The sequence below is a fragment of the Aptenodytes patagonicus genome, chromosome 3, assembly GCF_965638725.1.
Source record: "Aptenodytes patagonicus chromosome 3, bAptPat1.pri.cur, whole genome shotgun sequence".
NCBI classification, from domain to species: domain Eukaryota; kingdom Metazoa; phylum Chordata; class Aves; order Sphenisciformes; family Spheniscidae; genus Aptenodytes; species Aptenodytes patagonicus.
Genome location: NC_134951.1, coordinates 8,610,171 through 8,624,132, shown reverse-complemented (window position 1 = coordinate 8,624,132; position 13,962 = coordinate 8,610,171). Strand labels below are relative to the sequence as shown.

The following is a 13,962-nucleotide window of genomic DNA, read 5'->3' as shown; positions in this document are numbered from 1 at the left end:
GGTTTCTTTAAGACATTTGCCTGAAGCAAATAAGGGCACTTGAATTACTGGCTGAATCTTGTGGAAGACAACAGTATGCAGATGCTATGATGGAAGGTTAATAGGAAGTAATTGTATGCCAACCACAGCTATCTATAAATGCATGCACTTGTATACAAACACACAAGATTTACCGATGGGCAGATATTTTAAATCCTGTATGTAATTAATATATACATACATTTAATTTCAGCATATGCACTAATTTTGTAATCCAGCTGAAGATACTACGTATATTTTGTTCTGCAAAACAACAAAATAACAACAGGCATGCACTGAATCCCAAAACACCGTCAGAAAAGGAAAAAAAAGTTAAAATAATTATATTCAATTGATCATATAACCAAAATAGACAATCTAATTGATTTTGAAAAAAAATATTTAAAATAGGTGTTCTACCAAAACTTTGTCCTTTACTAAGTTTAACTTTAAAAACCCCGAGTATAAAATAGGTGAATGAATAGGAGGGAGACAAAAAAAAAAAAAAAGACCTTCAGTACAAGATGACAGCCTGCAAGTCAGATGGCAAATGTGAATGGCCTTCTTGCAACTCATGTCAAAATTAATAAAGGAAAACCTTCTGTTGATTAAATGTCTTCAAAGAATGAAATTATCAAAAACGTCAATAAAGTGACTTTGTGTATTTCCTAAATCAGAATATCTTTGGGTTTTTTTACTGATTCACTCAACTGTCGCAGTCAGATTAATGCTTGTATTTGGCTGCAATTAACTGTGTTTTTTTAACTCTGAACACTAAGTAATTATATATTCATAAGTACCAAAGCGAGCTGACATTAGTGGTGAAAATACTGGAGTTTGTTTCATGACAGGAGGGAGAACCGCAGGCAAATGCTGTCCTTGCAATTTCAGCTTGATGAGTTTCATGGCTATAGAGAACTCCTGTTGATCCATTTTTCCATCCTTGTTTAGGTCTGATAGTGTCCTTAAATATAAAATAAAATTAAATGAAAAAAGCCCACAAAGAAGAAATGTAAAGTTAACTTTTTCACTTAATGAGAAGCTTTTCTATCAAATTTATTTACTGCTTTTATACAAGAAAACAACAAACTTATTGCAACCCTTTGTGGATTTTTTTTACAACATTCAAACCCTGAGAAGTTTTGCAAATCTTAATTTTTCTAGTTTGCCAACCTACGGGTATTGAAGGTCAACCTGGACATCCAAACATAATGTTCATCTAGCTGTATTAAGTATAATTCACTTGGTAGTCTTCTGCAGAGTTCAGTTTTAAAGTTGCTGTATATTAAATACTTAACACCTGAGAAAGCAGGAAGACACTCGGAAAAGCAGTAGTCTCCTGCTCAGTGGATATACTTGTTGCTACAGATACGCCTCTGCTATGCTTCTTTCTATGCTACTAGCCAGACTAATTATTTTAAATTAATGTCTGGTAATGTAAGTAATTAATGCAAGAATCTGAAACAGGAGGATGCAGAAACCTGCTAAAGGCACTATATACCACTATGAAAATGGCATTAATTCACAAACAGTGGGGTTTTTAAGCCTGATATCCACACTGTCTTCCTTTGACACTTTTCCAAATAAACTTAAATACAACAGGAAATATATGCAACAGTGCATACATAAACAGACAAAATTTCTGGTCAGACAGAAAATATGAAATCTTATTAATACTTGAACATGCGAGGACCAGGCACAGGAATGTAAATAAAATTAGGAGGAAAAAAAACCCCAGACTTAATATTAAGCTACATTTTCCCTTTCATTCTGTTACTATTCAGTATAAAACCCCAAGGCCCTATGCAGAAATTTCCTTACCACTCCTTTCTAGGCACTTTAAGTGTCTGAAGAAGCAGCTAACATTGCATTTAGTTAGTTTCTTTAATATTCTTTCACAAGTGAGTTGTTCTTAATTATTATGAGCCTCCACTCGGTGTCTTTTAGCATGCGTACATCTTGATAACAACCAAGTACCCCAAAATGAACACAGTATTCTAGTGAAGACTAAGGAGTTACAAAGAAGAAAGTGTCTGTTTCAAGTGTTGCAACCACCACATATATGCTGCAAAGAACAGCACTTCTTCCAGTTCCTGTATTACAGCATTGATTGGTATCTTACAGTGTATTATAACTGACCTTCTACTAACATTTTCTGTGGCTTTAGATTTTTTTCCTGTCTTCTACTTTCAGTGTATTTTCCACTCCTAGTTTAGTAGCATATAATTTTCCCCACAATTAATCTTATTGCCATTTTTTAGTGGTTACTAGTATGTCAAACATCATTCAATTTGGTACCTCCAGGAATTCATTAACCCATTATTTACCTCTTTTTCCATATTATTATTTAAAATATAAAGACAGGCTTAACAATGACCTTTGTGGCAGTCCAACAGGCACTTCCCTCTATCAAAGCCTTGCAGTTTATCATCGCTTTTTGTTTCAAGCACTTACTATAGTTTAAAAAGGCTGTGTTCAATATAATCCAATTTGAATTAACATCATAAGAAAGATTTAAAAAGATATTGCTTTTTAATTAAGTGTTGGTACACATATGGGCTCAATCCTTCCTCTAAATTTAATAAAATTAAAACAATGATTCAGACAACACTCCTACTTTGACTGCTGAAAGCCTCTTTGAGACAACACAACATACCAAAGATAGTATTTGAATGCTATGCATCTCCTATCTTAAAAAAAATAGTAAAGAATACCTTACCATATTTCAGCAAGGATTGAAGCTGGTAGACCTGACTGCAGAAAAAAGGTACGTGCTTGATCACCTGTGATAAACAAGACAGACAGACAGACTTTTACACTACAGACATAGATTTTTGGAAGACCTCAGCACTCTGTTGTGGGACAGATTTTCTAAAGGAACCAGCATGCTGGATGCCAAGCTTTCCAGTTTCGTACCACCTAACTCCTTCCCCAGTGACACTGATTGTCAGATACCCATGTATTCTATAATCCTGAATCTTTGCTCTGAGAAGTGATTTCAAATAGCTATAAAAAGCTTTAACAGGTCACAAATCAACAGCTGCCAACAGTTTAATAGATGCAAGATTCAAAGAAGTAAAAACGACTGAAAATTTAGTCCTGACCCAATTACTTTTACAGAAAAGGATGTGCGTGCTATTTCTTTTCTTCTCCTTCATCCAATCTAACTTTAGCCAGTACTGCCTCTCTAGAAAAATTGGAAAAATACCGTGTTCTAAATAATAGTCTGTTCCATCAGAGAACATCCACTATTTCAGTATTTCAGGAAGGGAATGGGAACTGTTGTGCAATTCCATATCAAGTTCCACATCAATTGGTACTGATTGAGCTGTTAAACAAACTCGTAATAAAACACGGTGTTTATGCTTACCTATGAGTGAATTACAGATGCTGAAAGCTAAGACTTCAGGTTATTCTTTCAGCACTTTCTTCCCTTATATTCATACATAGCCTTTCATTTCAAGCACTTGCCAAATAAATAATGAAGCCCACAGACGTACATGCAGGTAAGAGCCAATATGTGGCCTAAAGGTAGTCCCTCGGACTGCATACTTTTCAGCTGGTGGTAAAGTGAACACCAATCTCCCAGAGCTGTTTGGCCAAAGCAGGAGTTAGGTATCACTTAGCCAGAAGATGTACATGTTCCAAACAGACAACTTCCTGCTCTTTCCTCAGTCTTTTTTGGACCAAAATGAGGAAAAGCAGGGACAATGGAGTCACCAGATAGGACATTAGCAGGCAGATAGGAGGGTAGGAGTGATCAGGGCTGGCCTGTAGTGCCCACCCGCACACAAAGAACGGGGCATTCTTAAATTACGTCATCTTTGCCAGTGAAATTGAGCCTTTTCTTGATGTCACAAGCAGACTCTTAAATTTTAAAACTGCAAATTCTGAGGTGCGCAGCAACATGACCCAATTGTTTCAGAGGGGAAGCAGCTGAATGCAACTGGAGCTGACAGCAGGCCATTGCAAAATGCCATTAGCCGATCCAGAACTTGCTGAAGGCCAAGGGTTAATAAATTTCAAGCACTCATTAACAAGGACGAGCTGTCAGCATCTCTCTCCCCACCTCCTCCCCCAAAACAAAGATATCTAACAGCACAGTATTCTCTAACACTGTTCAGACAGAGGAGAGCCACTTCTGGTGTCTCTGGCGTCACTTGCCACAATAGCTACTGTAAGTGCTCCTTGGCAGCCTCCCATCTAAGCACAGATTTCGCCTGACACTCTTTGGTTTTTGAAACTAGACAGAATGGCAGCACATAACCACCAGCTACAGAAGTGAGAGGGTTAATAAAAGAGCGTTCCTGTGCCAGGCTTTACCCAAAGCTTGTAGAAGTTTAGTAATAACCCGTAGGTGTTTGCCCAAAGAGTATGGTTGTTAGTCACACAACAAAGGGCTAGAAATAGGATGTAGTTTTCAAACTGTTTTACAAAGATACTTATGTGTACATGGAAGTTAATGTGTAATGCAGAATCTCAGACCAACCTGTAATGTAGCCTCCCGTGGGTTTAAGGCTATCAAACTGCTTGTCATGCTTGGCCCGCTCTTCAGAGGTGATGGCCCATATGTTTGGGCCTCCTAAAAAAAAAAACAAAAAAAACCCCAAACAACCAAACAGATTGAAGACTTTTAAAAATAAAGCACGTCACTTGCAAAATAAAAGCTTGGCTTCTCAAGAGACAAACTTAGATCTAGACACACCCAGCTCCTACCAGTTTGGCAAGGACGTTATGAAACACAAACCTGCTTCCCAGATGTGCAAGCGCTAGCTGAGACAATTCCTCAGCTAGATTGCTTTACACTCGGCTTTCAAACAAGCTCTGTCATCCTTCAAAGCTGGTGCAAAGCAGTTTCCTGTTGCTGCCGATTGTTTGCAGCCCGGGCAGGATGCACGTTGCTCACCATACCCTGTGTGAACCAAATACTCCTCTGGTTCGCCGGTAAACAAATGGGATTCAATGTCACTTAAAGGTTCTCATACAGAGGGGGAACACCCTACAGCTGCCAAAAAGACTGATGCTTCGTCTTGCCAATACTCTAAAAACAAAATTGGGACCGCTAACAAAATTATATTGCTTTTGTCTGACAAAGGAGTAACATCCTGGGTTGTTGTTGTTTTTTTTTTTTTTTTTAAACAGCATACAATTTCAACTTAACATTTTTCAATGCTTAAAAAAAAAAGTATAAAATATTACAGCCTCAAAGTAACAAAGAGAAATTGCAGGGAATAATCGTGTTTACAGAGCTGTGCTGATATACCAGGCAGAACCAGAGTGACTTTCAGAAACGCTCCAACCTGCTGTATAAAGGTCAGGGTGTGTGTCCTTTACAGGAAAAGCAGTTTGCCAGAAATAATTGGGTTTGGTTTTGGTTTTTAAGTAGGAGGAAGTTTTAGTCGGGAACCTCTTGACAAAAATATAATTTTTTGAATAAATGAATGCAAGAATTAGCAGAAATTCTGAATGGAAACCTCCAAAACAGCATTAAAAGGTTATTACTTAAAAAAAAAAACCTTTAAAAATACATTCTGCTCAGCATTACCACTTCCAAAGAACTGTTAATCTGTTCTTCAAGTATTTGTATTGCTCACTAAAAGACAGTCAAGGGAATAAATAATCCTTCTAATAAGATATTAACAAGTTGCTTTAAAAACCACGGCACTTTGAAAAAAAGTTACTATAAAATGCTTCCTCTCTTCCTACATAAACCTAATTTCAAAGCTTTGAATCTACAAAATTTCAACAGCTCTTTTCACTGTTTTTCCAAAAGTAGTACCAAAGCTAGCAGACTGCAAGCCTGACATACATGCCAATATGCACGTTAATGATGTTAATCACCTCGTCTGTGTTTATCCATATATGCAAACACATTTTCCTAAAAGGCCTAACGTCTCCTCTTAAGGAGGTCCTGTTAAGACCATCATTCATATTTACCAATTGAATTCTTTATTCCTGTTGCTTAATAGGGAAATATAACTAGTTTAAAAAAACCCACAAACCAAAACAAAACAGAAACTCACTGGGGATATGAATGACAAAAAAGTTGGGAAGGCATTAGGATACAACCTCTAAGCACCTGAATTTGGAGTTTTGCTTCCCTCTCTTCAGGATCTACTGTTTGTTTGGGTGGTTTTTTTGTGTGGCCTCAATGAAAGGTTTTTCTTGCAGGCTGCATAAATCTAGATTAGATACTGATAATTAATTTAAAGAAATCTAAATCAGATTCCTAAAATTTGATGGGCAGTACAAGTACTGCCATAATACACAAATGAGGACAACTTACGCCCAATGGCAAAAATTAGAGCAGTACTCAAATCTTTTTAAAATGTTAGTTTTAATATACAAATGGAAAGTGCATAATGTGGTTAATGCTTATAGAAATTATCTTGACAAGATGAAGAAGTGCTCCTAAAGCTGTCAGGAGCAACTTCAGAAAACTTGACCAGTTTTTTCATATACGGAAAATAAAATATTAGCAACATCACATTTTCCTATTTTTTAATCACCTTTTGAAGCAGGTAGCTACAACACCCCTAAGCTTTTTAAAATCAATGATAGAATAATATATTGTGGTGGTCTTAATCCATGTGGTCAGTGGCTGCGAAGTGCTAAAAACACAGTAAAAATTCCTTCACTGGAGTTACTGGCACCACCATAGCTTCTCTAAAGAATCCAGTTTACATTGTAAGGGAACTTCTGTTTAAATACGTACCGAAATACACAATTTCCTATTTATATGTCACAAAGTAAGCAAGAAGATGGCATTCAATCTTGAAACTCTTCTAATATATTTCAGCAAAACATCCCTTTGAATAAAATCCGGTAAATGATGTTTCCTCTCAAACTATGAAATTCGAAGTTCTACATGGCATTGTCTCGAATGTGTTAAAATTTGGAGTTGAACGAATCACCAGATTCATACCTGTAGCTGTACGACGACTGACATTAACTTCTCATTCAATTAACATTAACATCTCACTCAAGAAGCATCTCAAGATCAGCATTCACCCTTCGTTCTCATTTTTTACTTCATTAACATGCCCCAAGAATCTTGCCGGTTTTTGCACACTAAATATTTTGTGCCCTTTTGCTCAGAGGACTGCAATCACTTTTCTCTGACTCGCAGAGGTGCTGAGCGCAGGAGTGCTGCCATTGCCCCAATAACCTCCGGATCATCGCAGAGCTCTCTAAAAGGCAGAGCGTGTGGGGTGCACGACTGCTCAGTGCACCCCAGCTCCAGCTTTGCTGACTCTTACGACTGTGCACTTCATGCTACTCATCCTAGCCTAGGCAAAAAAAAATATCAGCGCAGCCATAACAAAAGGCCTTCAGATGAACAGTACCGTTAAAATTATGCTGCTAGCATAGTTTATTCGTTCCCAAATTAAACACACAAAAGCATTTCTTCAGCAACCATCTCCATGACAGGTTTCTTGCAAGTAAAAATTTAATTCAAAAAAACCTTTGACTGTAACCAACTTTATTATAGCAACAAGTGCTTCTAGTACAGTCCTAGCGAGCCAGTGCAAGCAGCTACTGTCACAGCAAAGTGGTAACTATGAACACATGTGTTATCAAAATAACATCATGTGAATATTTCAGGAAACCGAATATATATCCTGAAAAGGCCAACCTGCTAATAATTTATTTTCAAAGGTATGAAGAATTTCATATTTTCCCCGCCCCTGCGGACAGAGACTGAAAATCTTTTTTTCTGGTTACTAATTCCATAAAGATGCTCTCGTCTACTGAGGTCTTTTATACGTATGGAAGAAAATAATGTAATAGACCTTAAAACCAAAAGCAGACCTCTTCCCACATAATTTCGCTGTTTTGTTTAAAAGTAAATATATAAAAACGTACATAATGTGTAAATATTAATTAAAAGAAAACACTTGCAGTTCAGACAATTTTAGCCACATCTCTCTTTAGACCTATCAACATTCAATAATACCTTGAAATTTAAGATGTTTAAAAGGAGATATCAGAGCACCTTTTAATTTAGAAGGTTGAATGAAAACATGTACTAAATTCCAACCAGAAATGAGACAAGTGGTGGGGGATGAAAGCAAGGCATTATCCAAACAAAGTCCTTCCAAAGCTGTGATTCCTTACAAGCTAAGCCTAGAAAGTAATGAGTTTTTTTTTAGCAGGAATTAGGATCTAGAAAACAGCGTATCTCCAAGTGAGCACAGATCTCCGAGTCTGATATTGAGATTTTTTTGGTGCTTGTCTATAACTGAACAAAATCCCAGAAAATGAAGTTTTAACCTGAAGTCATTTAAGAGACAGTGCCTGCCGTTTTCAGCCTGAACTAGAACAGGTCATTTTTTGATGAATACAAGTTAATAACCATTGGACAATTAAAACTTTTTTTTAAAAAAAAAACCCCAAACATTAAAACCCACCCAATACTTATGGTAGGGATCCACAGTGTGGGCATTCAAGCCCCACCTAACACTTCTTATTTAAAGGATTCACTGTTTTTTTCCAACTCCTACTCCAATATGCAACAGAAACAAAATTAAGAGCATAGCACAAGAGGGAAGGTGAAAGCGTTGCAAGCACTTATTTTTAGCTTAACCAGGTGCTCATGACTCTTTTGATGTTACCATTTGGAGATACACATAAGAAAAAAAATCTATGTACAGAAAGTGTCATTAAAATTAAGATTCCTCAAAATACCAAGCAAAAATACCATATCAGTCTACCTGAAATTAACACTTTGAACAATGGGGATCACAAGGCCTTGGCAATTCCACAAAGCACGTCACGAAACCATTCTTCAAAGTAATTGCCATGTTTACTTATAGCACAACCGAGATCATCACAATACTTACCACAGACAAAATTAGTTTGAAACTCAGTTCTCCTGTGCAATCACCATCAAAACATGCTACAATCCTCACGAATATTGTGGTTGTCTCCCAAAGCTACCACCAGTGGTACAACTGGCCACTCGGCATCATTGCTGAGAAAAATTACACTGCCTGGTTTACAAACAACCAAGCTTTGGGTATGTCGAACCGTGACAAAGGGAAGACTACTCCTTTTCTTGGAAGGACAAAGCTGCAGGAAGAGTCAAACAGAAACATCTGCCATCCAAGACATGTCATCTAAACTTAACTGGCTTAGCTCAACATTTTTTTGCACTAACACGCCTTCAATCCCAGGCCTGAGAAACGTCTTGCCCATAAGCCAGATCCAGCCAAAGAGAACAATTAATTTTGCCCAGAGACATCGCTGTTGTTCCTTCCTCACAGCCCCAGTCCTTATTCATGGCAAGTCATACGCAGATCACAAAACCAAACTGCAGGCATCTTCTTTTTGCAGACACCTCTCTGATGACAGGATGGGGCAAGAGGCACACATCTCCTTGATGGAGCAGTGGTGAACCTTTGGCACTCCAGAGATTCTGAGCTGGCACCAAGTAGCAGTGAACTACAATACCTTTAAAAATCAGTTTAGCATCAGAAATCAAAATACAGTTGCCGCTATATGCTCTCATGACAGGCTTTGCTGCAGCCAATGAATACTATGTTACTAGTTTTCTGACTTAGCTTAAGTTTCCTGGAAATTTTCATGAGACAAGTAATTTTTTCCCAACTGTAGACAGTATAATTTTGGAGGGGGAAAAAGTACAATCACTCTGACAAGAAGATATCTCACGAAATCATTATTCTTCAAAAGAGGTTACTTGGCAGTCTCACAACTTCATACATGAAGCAAGACCCACCTAGATGAAGCTAACGCTGTATTTGACTACACTGTATTTTTAGGAATCAAAACTCAAGAAATGCTGAACTTGGAGATTTTCCCCACAAAGATTCTCCCTTGAATAGAGTAGCTATTTGCCTTCACTTGCTTTTTCTGTTTATGAAAAAACACATTTCTATGTTAGTAACACTTTTGGAAGACAGATCTTCTTTCTTTTCTAGAGAAGGCTGGTACTTTCAGAGAAGACTGTGGATAAACATCAGGACTGGCAAGTGTTCTTGAGATCCAACACGGGCAATCTGGACTCAAGGTCCAGAAGCGTCTCAGCTGATTCCTTAAACCAGATCAGAAAGCTTGGGAGAAACCAACACAGAAAGCTCCTTTACATGCCCACTCCACAGCTCTACAACATGTTCAAGAGTTCAAAGTCACATGTGGATTCTACCCACGCAGAAAGTCCATACAGAACGACAAAGACCCACAAAACAACATCATTAATTTCATACCTTCAAAACTTCTCTAAAGATGACAAAATACCTACTGACCTCACCTTCATGTAACAGGTATTAATATGTAAATCAACGTGGTAGCACTCACAGTTTTTTAGTGTTGGAAACAAACGACTATGCTGGGGATTAAACAACATTTTCTGTTCCTTTAAGCTGATTTTAAATAAAAGACACCTTTCTACGAGAGAACATGAGAGTCTGTTTATGGCATGATCACAGCATTTGGTAGGAGAGCTCCAGAAATGCCTTTACAACACTGCATCAGACAGGTAATCTTCTGAAGAAAATAAAGGACTTTCTTTGACGGGCTGCCAACATCAGAAACAGAAACAAACACTGTTCCTTCCTTAAAATGGTAAGCTGCAATTGAAAAAGAAGGGAGAAAAGAAAGCACAATCCTAGAAAAAAAGTAAATAGACTTGAAAATGCTCTGAGAGACCTCTGCCACCGGTTAGTACTACCAGTAGGCAAAAGGTAGTTGTACCAAAAATGGTACTATTAGCGAAAAGGACACAGGCAACTTTTCACTCATGGAAAATCGTCAGACATTGCTCACATTCTCCAAAGAACAGTGTTTGTTTTTCACTGATAGGCGTTGCTTGTTTTTCTCCAATAAAAACTACGCTCCTACAACCTACAAAGTTAATTAACTCAACAGAGATAATAAACCTAAATTGAAAGAGCGTTCCTTGTACACCGAAGTCATGAGGATGAGTGATTATACCACCACCTTTTTAACTATCCAAAAAACTAGCATTAAGCTTCATAATGACCCTAAATAAATATTTATCCCCATGTTTAAAGACGGGGAAATTTCAACACAGACATGCAGCAGCGTGCCTCAAGCTGCACAACAAGGGGTTTTCCGTAATGCAACCAGCAATCACATTATTGTCTCCCATTAGGAGTCTCAAGAGAGTTGTCTGGTGTAAGACATATTGGGATAAATCTAATAATTCTAGTCGTCTTCTGCCTGTGTTTGTAGATAAGTTTACCACAGAATTATTTATTACAGATTGGATCTAATGCTCCCAACTGAGATGTTGAATCACACTTCTAATTTTTCCTTAGTGGTGAGTAAACACTCCAGGAGTCTGAAAATATACAGAACATTTTATCATTAGTCTGAATTTCCCAATTCCTTATCAGTGTTATTGCTATTTTCAATATTTGCTTCCCTCCCGTGCTTTTATTTTTTATATCAAACGTAGGAGAAAATCCTGACTGATAATAAGCATTTATGCTTATTTAGGCGTGCAAACGTATTATGAACTACTACTGCTGTGGTTTTGGGTCCACCCCAAAGTACCACCTGCTCTTCCTTGAGGAATGCACCTTCTATTCCCAGCTCCCATGTTCTCGGGCCACAGAAGGAGCCACATGCAACCTCCTTTCACAACGCACACATTAATCCCACTACTACCTGTCCTAGCAGAAATGCTTCACGGAGGTTCTCAGCATATTAAGCACCACTGCAGCAACTGCCAAAGGAAAAGGGTATGTCTATGCTTAATGACAACTTCAGCAGCTTCTCTCATGTATACACAGTTTAAAGGAAACACCTGTATCTAAAGCGTGTTAAACAGAGGGAAACACGTTTCTCCTTCAATTTTGTATTTTCACTAAAATTACAAGAATTGTGCCCACTGAAGCCAAGAGAATTTTAAAAGATTTTCAGGTGTCTCTGATGTGCTATCCAAAAATAACTGTTACCTGCAGACAGGCTGTTAAATAGCGTCAGGCAAGTGGAGAGCTACACCACACAGATTTGGCCAAGAAATGCCTGCTTAATTGAAGAGCATGCTGACAGAAGTGTGGACAAAGCAGCAGCAGACACATTGTATTTTAGGGTACAATTCATACTCTCCTTATGTACAGGATTTCTAGATATTTTGGTGTAGTGGGAATCCTCAGGTTCAGCAGCTCACTAAAATCAAATATTGGGCTTGTTTAAACTAGCCACCGGCTCCCACAAAACAGGAGCGGAACTCCATATGATGCAGTATTTTGCCTGATGATATATGGTCATTGGCATCACCCCACTTGATACACAAAATCTATCTGTAAAGGAAGAACAGTAAAATTTCTGTGCCATGCAATGATCTCAATGTAGAAACATAATCCTTGCTTTTAGAATGAGTATAATCCCTAAAACAATTTAGAGATACATAATAGTCTCATCCATGCTAACAGTAAAGATCCACTTGTTTTCTGACTTTTACAGCATGACTTGACGATTCCAAAGCACTTAAACTATTAGTTTATAATAACAGGATAGTATTTCTACACTTTATAAAAATCACAGAATTATTTAGCTCATTATTGCTATCCATTTTCAGAAGCTCCTTTTTAATTAAATTATTGCCAAGCTCCACTGAAACATAAAGCAACACACCAAGCAAGCAAAATATTAAAAAAAAAAAGGCAAAACACAGACATAGCAAATTACAGCAATTTTACTTGATGATGTGTAAACGAAAAAATCTTTTCTTAAAGTTTTCTTAGAGCTCCACTAATATAAAAAATACATTAGGAAACGTGTATAAACATGACTACTCTCAACTGCGCATTAGCATGCTACCTTTTACACTAGTTTTCTGTAGAATTTGTGACAACTCAGTCAATGGTATTTTCTGAAGTTTTAATGAAACAAGTCTCCTACTTCTCATCAAAAAGTGCAATTACTGTAACCTACAATGTTGGTAAACTCATACTTTATTCTTGAAAGCTAATTTAACTTTTCCTTTTCTTACAAGAAAAAGTTGGCACACAGACTTGCCTTAACCTAAGCCTTCCCCATATCTAGATTCAATACTAGCAATAAATATAAAAGTATTTTCTGCCTAATTCCAGAAAAACAATGCCATTGAAATTACCTGTAGTTGTTGAGTTACTAACACTGAGGCAGCACATGAAACAAGCCCATTCTTCTATCCAATGACATAGCCATGTCTTTGCCCAGAATCATAGAAACATTTAGGTTGGAAAAGACCTTTAAGATCATCGAGTCCAACCGTTAACCTAGCACTGCCAAGTCCACCACTAAACCATGTCCCTAAGCACCACAGCTACACGTCTTTTAAATACCTCCAGGGATGGGGACTCCACCACTTCCCTGGGCAGCCTGGTCCAATGCTTGACAACCCTTCCAGTGAAGAAGTTTTTCCTAATATCCAATCTAAACCTCCCCTGGCGCAACTTGAGGCCATTTCCTCTCGTCCTATCGCTTGTTACTTGGGAGAAGAGACCGACCCCCACCTCGCTACAACCTCCTTTCAGGGAGTTGTAGAGAGCGATGAGGTCTCCCCTCAGCCTCCTTTTCTCCAGGCTGAACAGTCCCAGTTCCCTCAGCCGCTCCTCATAAGACTTGTTCTCCAGACCCCTCACCAGCCTCGTTGCACTTCTCTGGACACGCTCCAGCACCTCAATGTCTTTCTTATAGTGAAGGGCCCAAAACTGAACACAGTATTTGAGGTGCAGCCTCACCAGGGCCAAGTACAGGGGGACGACCACTTCCCTACTCCTGCAATTAATACTTTTGGATGGATTTTAGAGATGGTAAAAAGAAAGAACAAAAAAGTCACACAAACAAGAATCCTTCCAACAGAAGGAATGAAAAGTTCAAAGCAATATTATCAAGGCATAAAATAAGCATACTTTGCCAAATTCTCCCCTACCAGCTGCAAGACCTGCCTCCATTTATTGTTAAGGTAAG

The 13,962-nt window shown here is 38.0% G+C and overlaps 1 protein-coding gene across 6 annotated transcripts in view; it reads right to left on the bottom strand.

The window, feature by feature from the left end:
* Positions 1 to 13,962, bottom strand: part of ITSN2 (intersectin 2) — a 90,516-nt gene that overhangs the window by 52,046 nt on the left and 24,508 nt on the right. For all 6 annotated transcript variants that reach the window (XM_076332680.1, XM_076332684.1, XM_076332683.1 and 3 more), the window contains exons 3-5: positions 4,508 to 4,600; positions 2,738 to 2,801; positions 819 to 982 (exon numbers count right to left, since the gene is read on the bottom strand). In XM_076332680.1, coding sequence (XP_076188795.1) covers positions 819 to 982; positions 2,738 to 2,801; positions 4,508 to 4,600 — 321 coding nt within the window. The remainder of the gene's footprint in view (positions 1 to 818; positions 983 to 2,737; positions 2,802 to 4,507; positions 4,601 to 13,962) is intronic.